The sequence below is a fragment of the Sarcophilus harrisii genome, chromosome 1 (assembly GCF_902635505.1).
Source record: "Sarcophilus harrisii chromosome 1, mSarHar1.11, whole genome shotgun sequence".
Classification (NCBI taxonomy): domain Eukaryota; kingdom Metazoa; phylum Chordata; class Mammalia; order Dasyuromorphia; family Dasyuridae; genus Sarcophilus; species Sarcophilus harrisii.
This window is the reverse complement of record NC_045426.1, coordinates 655,997,931-656,008,985: the sequence shown is the minus strand read 5'-3', so window position 1 is coordinate 656,008,985 and position 11,055 is coordinate 655,997,931. Positions and strand designations below refer to the sequence as shown.

Below are 11,055 nucleotides of genomic sequence, written 5' to 3'. Positions count from 1 at the left end.
CATTTTATAATTGCCAACTCTCAAAACAAATGACCAATGTGTCACAGAGGTAAATCAATCACTATTAACCCTCAAAATACCAAAGAACTCAGGTAATCACAAGCACAGTTAATTCTGGCAAATAAAACGAAATAAAACTTAAAAGCTAACAGTTATCATAATTTAAAATTTTTATTTTGTTGGAAAAGGGAAACTAGATTATGGGGCAGGACTCCCTCTGATATTAGGGAGATCACTTCAGTGTGGACAAATCTCAATTCATATACTAATGGGGACACAGTGATCTGTAATAGCAATTATGAGATAAATTTGATTCATAGCGAGGTTTCATGCCCTGAATATGGCCTCTGCAAGTACTTGTCTGAGCTCAGGAACCATGGAACATGGACTAATTCTGAGATTTTGCTATGGCTGAATTTATCCAGAGGGTGACTACAAAGGATAATGTTTATACCAAGCTCAGGGCACAGCCGGCTTTCTGGGTCTTGCTCTGGAAAAAAAGAAAAATAATTTTTAAAAAAAGAAGAAGAAGAAGAAAAGAAAGAAAAGAAAAGAGGATTTGGTCTTGTTATGGGGATTCTGACATACTTTTAGGATTTACTATAGTGCCTGGCACATAGTAGATATGTATGTTTGAAATTTCTATTTTGTATGTAATTTCAATTTATAAGCTGTCCTTCAATAAGAATAAGAACTTGCTGTAGCTAACTCCTGGTTCAGTTTGACATCTTCTCTACAAATTTCAGTTTTAGAGAGGGTTTCCCTAAGGGATTAAGTAGCTGGTCCAGGTTCACATAGCTTGATTATTTAGGGCAGGATTTTATACACGTTCCTCCCCATTCCAGAATTTTTTATTGTTTTTCCAATTTCTATCCACTACTTCAGAAGATCTCATTTAAAAAAAAAAAAAAAAAAAAAAGGTTAAAAATAAACAGTCTGCTATTACCTGCGGACATTTAAGAGGGAAAGAAGATACAAGTTCACACTTAATTTGTGGTCAGGAGTTCACACTTAATGTCTGTGCTTTGTTTTGGTTTTTTGCCCCACCTATTCTGACTTAATCACCTCCTTTCTCCTACCTTGATTAAAAAAGTGAGAATGGGTATTTAAGAAGGGATTCCAGCTGATTTCTCTTCATTTGGCGTGGCTCTTCTGAGTCCGTTCCATCTCCTGGATCAACCTCAGAGCAAGTTAAAAATTCTAATTCTTTGTGGAAATCATGGACTGCCCCGAGATCTTTTCAGACTCAGGTAAGTGTCTCTTGATTTTTCAGTTAGTAAAGACCCAAGCCTGGGATCTTAGATCAACATGCCAAGACCACCTTTCTATTTTTACTTCTCTTTTTACTGTGAGGCACCTTGTTTTCCAGAACTGAGGTTCAGCAAGCAAGCTGTGAGCTTGGTATAACAACAATCCTTTGCACTCACCCTCTAGATAAACTCTGCTGGAGCTAAAACACAGAATTGGCTCATGTGCAAGTCATGAAATCCTGTTAAGGAATAGATTTTTTTTTTCCCCTCACCTGTTGGGCAAACTTGCCTGGTTTTTGTTAACGTTCTTCTTCTTTCCCCCACTCAAAACCCCCCATTGCTGCACTTTGTTGCCTCACTCTTTGGCTAACCACTATTATATATATTAAGGTTTAGAGAGATGGTCAGTTGGTTGTTCAAGGAAACAAGGCCTTTTGGGGAAGGAATTATATTTCCTACACATACAGAACCTACCTCTTCTTCCCACATCCTTATTTTCCAACCTAAACTGTAGTGTGGAATGTAAGCAGTAGGGGCTGAAGGAAGTAACTGCTCTGATTGCTTGTCCAAGTGGTCCAAAGATTTCTTAAGGAACTTTGCAGTTTATAAAATACTCCTGAATTAGAGGATGAAAGTGATCATGATGTTGAGTGGGAGACCTGAGTATATTATGTGGAAAAAATCACAACAATGGTCTTGTAGCCAGAATATACCTTTTATTCATGTGAATAATTATGGACAAAATACCAAAATAATTTTGGCAAGGTGATTTTGGGTTCTTGGACAGCATATAAGCTTTATTCAGAAATTTTTTTGTAAATGAAAGCCACAACATTTGGATCCCTGAGTTTCCTTTCAGATGATTATGCACAATCCTATTAAATTACAGAAAGAATTACATATTACTTAAGGGACATTTCCTAAATTGTATAAGGCATTCACCTTTGGGCCTAGGAAAGGAATGAAGGAGATAAGTGGAATCCTCTGGCAAATTTAATTTGTTTAGTCTTTAAAACTGCCTGCCATTTAGGGGAGGGGGTGGAAAAGAGGGAAGGGAAAAAATCAGAACAGAAGTGAGTTCAAGGGAGAATGTTATAAAAAATTACCCATGCATATGTTCTGTCAATAAAAAAGTTATAATAAAAAATATGATCTTGGGAAATGCCTCACCTGAGATAAGTTAATGGCTAGATTTTAAGTTATAGTTGTAAAATATTCACTCAACACTTATCCTCCTAAATGTCTCCTAAAAATGTCTCCTAAAAACATATCTCTCTGCCAGAATTTAAGGGATAGTCAGTCAATAAACATTTAAGTCCCTATTATGTGCCAGACACTGTGCTAAGTATTTATGATACAAAGAAAAGCCAAACAAAGTTATGTCTCAACAAAATATATACGAGATTATTTGGAAATGATAATCAAGAGAAAAGCATTAGAATTAAAGAAGTTCAGGAAAGGTTTCCTGGAGGATTTTAGATGAGACTTGAAGAAAGCCAGGAAAATCAATATGTAGAGATTCAGAGGGAGAGACTCCTAGATTTGAGAGTCAGACAGTGAAAATACTATCAGAAAAGTGAGAACTATTTTCACTTAGTTTGTTTCTGGCCTACGCTTCCGTTACTTTCCCTGCCTCCTTTTGTTTATTGTCTCCCTGGATTAGATTGTAAACTCCTTGAATGTAGGGATTGTCTTTCTTTTGATTGATAGTATTTAGCAATTACTTAACACTTCCAATGTGCTTAATGTTTATTGGATTGAATTTCCAAGTATTGCAAGACCTTCCAAGACCAGGAAGTTCCCAAGAAATTCCCCCCATTAGAATGTGGAGGTTTAAATCATCAAATTTAAACCCACATATTTTACCACAATTAGCTTTAAGAAACAGTCCTTAGTTTCTATTGCATTAATCTCTTCTTTGAGTTTAAAAATGTCTAATTTGGTATTTAATTGGAAGTTTTTAATTTGTTCTTTTTCCAGCTTTTTTAGTTGTATGCCTAATTCATTAAGCGCCTCTTTCTCTATATTATTTATGTAGCTATTTAAAGATACAAAATTTCCCCTAAAAGAATTGCTTTGGCTGCATTCCATAGGTTTTGGTGTGTTGTCTCGTTATTGTCATTTTCTTGGATGGAATTATGGATTGTTTCTGTGATTTGTTGTTTGATAAACACTCATTCTTTAGAATTTTAGAATCATATTATTTAATTTCCAATTGGTTTTTAGGAGCCATCAGGAAAGCAGGCAAATTGAGTTTCCAAGAGATTCCCGGTAGAATTTGGAGGCTTGAATCATCAAATTTGAGCCCAACAAAGATGAAGGAAAGGCTTAAAGCATAGTTTGTCACAATTAGCTTTAAGAAACAGTCAGTCTCATTTTCTCTTACTCAATGACCACAGGCAGTTTAGTCTCTTTTTCTCTCATGCTTTAGAGTAAGGAGCCATTATTTTTAGAGGCATCTCCAAAAGCATTTTGAAAGCATAAAGACCAAAATCAGCTCATTTTCCTTTTCACTGCCCATTCCCCATTTCAACAAGGAGGCTCTTTAATTCCATATTGGAATAAATTGGGGCACTCCTAAATCATTTGACAATTAACAAAAAGAGATTTACTTAGCCATAGCAGAAGAAGGATATTCAAGACAGACAGTGAATTTAGGTTAATTCAGGTAAGTGAGATTAACTCAGGTTAATTCAGATAAGTGAGATTTTTTTGCTTTTGTTACCCATCATGACTTGCCACCTAAAGTTATAAAACTCTCTTTCCTCCTCCCCCTTCACCAAATTCTTATTTCAGCTCAGTACTCTCTGTAATGAGGAAATGTCAATAGTCCAAATCCTTTGTCCCCAGAGCCAACTAAACCTCAAGTATCTCTTTTCTTTTAAAGGAAAAACGACTCTAGCTTTTTATGGGGGAGAGGATTACTTTATTGTTCCCATCACACAAGGAATAAGGTTCAAATCTAGAAATATGTAAAAAATATTTTATATAGTGCTGTCACTCCCAATTCCCTCTCCTCCAAAAAAAGCAGGGGGAAAAAGGCAATATAGCATAATATGTAGCTTAGGGCAACCTTGAATTGGGTTCAGGTCTTGCTGCTGACATATATTATGTGTGACCAAAATTGGGCAAGTCATTTAATCTCTCAATGCCCCAAACACTTTCTAAAGTTCTGAAGTTATAGATAAGGTGATCATCTTCATCTATGAAGGGGATTTATAAAGCAGGAGTCCTCCCCCACCTCACTACTGATGAAATCACAAATCTAGATCTCCTTTTCTAAGCCTAAACTTCCAAAAAAAAAGCTATCTGAAGCCAAAATTACTGTGTTCTATAACTGGTTAATTTCCCTAATCTGAGAAAAAACAACAATAACATTTAAATAATACTTTAAAGTATTTATAAAGTACTTTATGGATTATCTCATTTACTATCTCAAATACTACAGTTTTTACCATCTTCTTTTTATAGTCAAGAAAAATTATGGGAGTTGACTGGATCATATAGCTAGTAAACCATTTGGGGCATAGGTTGGAAGCCAGAACTCCTTGATTTCAAATTTACTTTGCCTCCTCTCAATACGATCTAGGCAAGCATGATTCCCATGAAATATTTGGACCTAGATACAATAAAGATAGATTCCCATCCCTAATCAGGAGAAAAGTCACATAAGTTTCTTGGAGTATTCTTTCCTTATCTATTCATAGGCTGGGAAATTCAGAGGGTGACTTAACACAGGTTCAGGATATCCTATGTAACTGCTGTAACATTATGCATGTTAGATATGCAAACTAGTACAAGAAAAACAGTAATTGGGTTTACACTTCTTAATCTAGCAATCAAACTTTATTAATCAAATACATGTAAATATTAGTCTGTATTATCTATTAAACTATAGAAACATTACCCCTACCTCATTTCCTAAGTCTTTCCAGTAAATGTGTATCTTGTACCAGCATTCATTGAAAAGGTCTCCTTTCTGTTCAACCAGAGACAGTTTTGATGGTGGATAAGTTTTTCCAGTACAGATATTCAACTAGTTTTTTGAAAGCAGCTGGAAGGCTGACCAGAAAACTTTATATTGTTGCTCTTTTCCTGTTTCAGGCCCATCAACATCAACGGGTAATGATACGGACAGGCTTGCGGAAAACTCAACAGAGGAACCCAAACCAGAATCCATATCCTTGAATGACACTTCCAACAAGGAAAATAGAGTCAGAAAGAGAACGGCCTATAGCAAAACACAACTTGAGGAACTGCATTTTCATTTCAAACAGAATGCATATCTTAATTCCCTACAAATGGACCAGATATCTAAGAAACTGGGTATCTCTCACAGGCAGGTGAGTAGGGAACATTTAAAAGCTCAAGAGTGCAAAGTTTTGCAGGGAATGACAAGAAGATATTTCAGATTTGGTTTGGCTTTGTTTTAAATTGAGAGATGTTAAAGGGTACCTTCTTGGAGGGCTTCAGAGGACAAGATCTGCCAGTATCCCTTTGTAACCCATTCTGGGAGCAGTAATAAGAACACTGGCCTGGATATCCAGAAATACAAGAGTCTAGTCCTATTTCTGTGATTTAGATTTTTCACTTGGTTTTTGCTTTGCTCAATGAAAATAAGAGGACTGCATCTTGTTTCCAAAGAGTATTTCCAATACGAAAATTTGTATACCAGGAAAGAAGCTAAGACTTGGACACAGTCATGGATTCACTAGAATCCATGTGCCTTGTGCCTTTTAAAATTTGTCTTGTTTGCATTTTATCCCTTGGCCCCTGTTTACTTCCTTGCCTCTTGGATTCCTAACCTGAATTATCATCACAAACCCTAAGCTCCCATTTCAGAAGGGATTTCTGCATCTCTGATCTTCATTTGTCTTCTCATCTGTTACCATAGCAAAGGCCATCTCATCTTTTCCATCAACGCAGTTCCCTTTTCTTATTAAAGAATTCTTTTCCTCTTCAAATTTATCTCCTGCTTCTCTCTTTATTAATCAATGCTTTATACAAAAAAGTTTTGCCTCTCAAATATGTAGGTTTTAGTTGTTAGAAATTGTTTGAGGCTCATGACTCCGTATTTTTTCTCTCAGGGATGTCTCAGAAATCCCATTAGAAAATTGTATATTTTGTTTGATTATCATATCTCCATTCTAACCATCCTTTTTGATACCATGACTGTTCACCCTTTTCTGTCACCTTTTATTTTAAAATAAGCAATTCTGCTTTTGCATTTTTGAAGGTAAGAAAATGGTTCCAGAATATGAGAATGAAAAGGAAAAAACAGATGAATGTTCCAGACCAGGAATCTCACTTGGAAAAGGTCAGTATATTCCCCAGACATTACTCAAGAAAAATATAACCTGACGAATTCTTGGAGTCATCCTTGACTCCTTTCTTATTCTTATTTCCCATATCTAATTAGGTACCAAATATCACTTCTATACCTAGTCATAATGTCTCTAGTATCTATCCCCTTTCCCCCTTTCAGGACCTCCTTTTCCTGGACCATTGCAACATCTTCCTCTACCCTTTCCTACCTGTACTCGCTGCTTCAGACTTGTCTATACCATTTTCAACCTTATTAGGAAAACATGTAATGAAACTCAAAAGTTGCAGTTTCTGGAGTGAGGAAGCCAGGCTGGGAAAGAAGCTGGTTCCTAGGAGAAAAGCACATATGAGACCCTGATAGTATCTTCAGTGTCCCCTTCAATTTATGATACATAATCATAGTCGCATGTCATGTCAACAAGTATTCATTAAGCACCTACTATGTTTGGGGCACTGTGTTAAGCCCTTAGGATACAAGGTGATAAAAAATTGGCTAAGCCCTCAAGGAATTTATAATTTTATGTGTATGTAAACAAAAAAGATAGATCAATGAAATTGTAGATCATCTCAGAGAGAAGGCACTAACATTAATCTTGTATTGGGAACACTGGATCTTATAGAAGGTAGGATTTTAGCTGAGACTTGACGAAATCCAGGGAAGCTGAGGCTTGAAGAAATCCAGGGAAGTTGAGGCAAGGATGAAGAGGGAGAGAATTCCAGGCAAGTAGAACAGTATACAAAAATATTTAGTCAGGAGATGTAGTTTCTTGTGCAAGGAATAGAAAAGGAGCTAGTGTCACTGGAGTGCAGAATATAAAGTAGTAGAAATGGAGGTGGTGGGGGTTGGAGGTGGTAAAGTCTAAGAAGACAAAGTTGGAAGGGGTTGAGTTATTAAGGGCTTAAGAAGCCAAACATTGGATTTTGAACTACTTGAACTACTTGAATTTACTGAGTTAGAAGTGAAATGATGAAACCTGCATTTTAGGAAGATAACTTTGACAGCTTAATGAAGAATGGATTCAGGGAGATTGAAGCAGGAAGACCAATAGCCACTAGCTTAATGCATTATTCTAGGTGTGAGCTAGGGATGTTTGTGAGAAATGTTATGAAGGTAGAAGGAGAGGAGGAAATAAGCATTTATAGAATACTTAGTATGTGCTTAGTTTTGTGCAAAGCACAGGAAACAAAAATGAAATTTGTCCTCAAGGAACTTGCCTTCTACTGGGGATAGGAAACGCACAAAAGAAAGCTGAAATATTGAAATCATAGAAAATAGATGAAAATATTCACTCGGGACATGATTTTGAAGTCCAAAATTCAGAACAAGAGCTGGTAGAAGAATGATGGATTTTAAAAAATGGTACTTGATATCAAATTGAATATGGGGGTTGGATATGGGGAAAAAATGAAGAATTGAGGTTGAAGCACCTGACTGAGTTTGCATGACTGGGAGGATAATGGTGCCTTCATATTCAAAGATAGTTAGGAAGAAGGGAAAGCTTGGAAGAGAAGAGGAATTTAGTTTTGGACTTGTGATCTACTAGGAAATTGAGTTTGAGATGCCCAATAAGCAGTAGAATTCAAGAGGCAAACACTTTACAAATATCACATTTAATTATCAAAACTGAAGTAAGTGCTATTTTATAATTGAAGAAACTCAGAAAATCAGAGGTTATGTGTTTTACCAAAGATCACTAGCTAGTATCTCCATGACAAGATTTGACAGCAAATCATTCTAACTCGGATCAAGTGCTCTATCCACAGAGTTCACTCTTTTGGACCCCATAATATCACTTACAGTGTCATATCTTGTTTACAAGATGGATTGTTGTACAAGAGCATCATTTAAGATCATCAAATATTACATATTTTTCTTGAAGTCACTGGGTCAACAATCTTGTTTTACTTAATTCTAGGCATAGCTCATAATCTATCAAACAGACATTCTATTGAACCAATAATGAGTGATATACTCAGTTGCATGTCAGTCTCAGCTATAGGCATTCTGCATTTGTTTTTCTCCTCCTCTATGAATTATAAGGCCCATCTCTTGAGGAATACTAGATCTTTGTGGGAAGGCCCTATAGTCTTATTAACTGTCATCAGTATATCTACATCAAGAACTTTTGGGCAAATACTGTATCTCTAGGAAATCTCTGTTCCACTTGTATTCTGTATGCCAGAATTCTTAAACTTGGCTCTATATGGAGTCATGGAACTGAATATGAGGGTAATGAAATTATAGTTTGTCAGTAAATTTTGATTTGTATACCTACATACTTGGGGATAGGTAAAATTTTCTCAGACAAAAAGGGTCATAAATAGGAAAATTTTAAGAAGCCCTGGTATATAAAGCCTCTTTTATAATACTAGTAAACCCCTGTTGATGTACTTAGTGTGACCTAGATACTTGGCTTATTGGAGTTTGACTAGATTTTTCTTCCATAGCTTCTCATTCCCTACAATGATTTTTTCAGAGGTTTTCCCCCCTAATCTTCCCACATTTAACAGCTTTCATACTTTAGCAGATTCTATAGCTTCTGACCAATGAAGAGTAAAGGCAGCAGATGGATGTTCTCTTCTCTCAATTTATTGACACATCTCTCCTTTCTCTTTGACTTATATTTCTTATACACATATATACTTATATATTTAATATATTAAATTGCTGTCCTTCTCAACCTGCATCCCAAGACCTTGCTCCCCAAATCATGTTATGTCATACAGCTGACTAGATTGAACTTAAACGGTTTATAAAAATCCAGAGTTAGTCCCAGTGAACTGCTATTTAGCTGTATAAACCCCATATTACATTTATCTTTTGATTCAAAATGAGATGCTACATTTATGTCTATTAAATTCTACCTTAATGGAAAGTGCCACATCCAGAGAGAACTATGGAGACTGAATGTGGATCAAAGCATACTATTTTCACCTTTTTTTCTTGTTTTTTTCCTTACTTGTGGTTTTTCCATCTGTTCTGATTTTTTTCTCTTAACATGACTCACAAGAAAATATGTAAAAAATGAATGTATTTGTATAACTTAAAAAATTAAACGAGTGACTTAAACAAAAAAAGACTTCTATGACAATGCCCACTCTTGCTTTTCCTATCTATCTGAACTTATCAACTCTTCCTTTTTGATGTTCTTTACAAATATATAGCCCTTCTTTTCTCCTGTATCATGTGTTTCTCCTCCTATATTCTTTCAATCAGTTGTCAGTCTGGTAAATTTTATCTCCCTAACCTCATGGCTCAGTTCAACTTCTACCTCTTATAAGAGGTCTTTCCTGATTCCTCCTTGTTATTGGTATTTTTTGAGATTGTTTTATTTCTAAATATGTTGTTACCCACTTGTTGGAAGTACCGTTTCCTGGTTCCTTTGCTTCTAAGCACATAGTGTTGAACAAATGCTTATAGAATTAAAACAATGTTTCTGACCTGAGCTTTTTATCTGGAAAATGGGAATGACTGTTCAGTTTTGCTATTTGTAGTCCGTTACCACATCAGTTTTTTCTATTGATTTGGGAGAGCTAGAAACTCTTGTCAAAGTACCAAATAATGATACCTCCTTTTTATTTTTCAGATAGGTGATTCAGCCATAATGCATCCTACTAGGACTCAAGGGGATCTGCAGTCCACTGTTGCCCAGTCCACTGTTACCTCGCAGCAAGACTCTAGGACAAATACCTCTTGCGGAATTAAAATGGAAGGTCAATCCTGTAATTACTTTTCTCACTTTCATAAAGAACAGAAGCCAGTTAACTTGCCAAATTATAATTATCACCAAGCAATGACTACTCCCACTTATTCCAATTCTTATTTGGAGCCTACTACTTTTCAGCCAAGCTATGGAATGAACCAATCCTGGAACATGTTCTCAAAAGACGATTTCCCACAGCAACAATATAATAGAGGAAATCATCATGGTGGGCTACTTTATCACTACTCTGATGTCAACTCAGTATCTGGGAAACCTTCAGTCTTCATGCAACTTTAATGCCATAATAAACTCCCACCACAGAACCTTACTCTCCATGATGTGAATCATGGAGATTGTTCTCAGATTGTTCAAAGAAAAATCATAATTGGATCAATTCTCCAATACTGTCCAGTTCTATAATAATGAGAGGTCAAAACTTTTTTCTTTCAGTCTCTATTGTCTCAGTGATATGCAGCAAAAACTCTTAAATCACCCAACTTCTGAGACTACCTAATTAGCATCTTTAAAAGACAGTCACAACAACTTTTGAAACCTTGATTAGCATATCTTTCTACAATTCTGGGACCTAGTGATTCTGGTGGATTCCACCACTCTCCTTGATTCCTCCCCCTTACTCCATAAATCCTGCCCCGATCCCTTCACTCCCCTGAGACTAAAAGTCCTGAAATGCATTAAGTATAACTGCCTTTTGTGTTTTCTACTCAATCCTGTGAAGCTATTTATGTAAAATAAATAACAAATCTCTGTAACCATGA

The 11,055-nt window shown here is 35.9% G+C and overlaps 1 protein-coding gene across 1 annotated transcript; it reads left to right on the top strand.

Annotated features, from left to right (window-relative positions):
• Nucleotides 1-1,123: 1,123 nt before the first annotated feature.
• LOC116421397 (protein zerknuellt 1-like) lies at nucleotides 1,124-11,055 on the top strand. Its single transcript, XM_031950672.1, has 4 exons — nucleotides 1,124-1,250; nucleotides 5,355-5,593; nucleotides 6,487-6,567; nucleotides 10,163-11,055. Exons 1-4 carry the CDS (start codon nucleotides 1,220-1,222, stop codon nucleotides 10,574-10,576), a joined length of 765 nt encoding a protein of 254 aa, XP_031806532.1. The 5' UTR covers nucleotides 1,124-1,219; the 3' UTR covers nucleotides 10,577-11,055.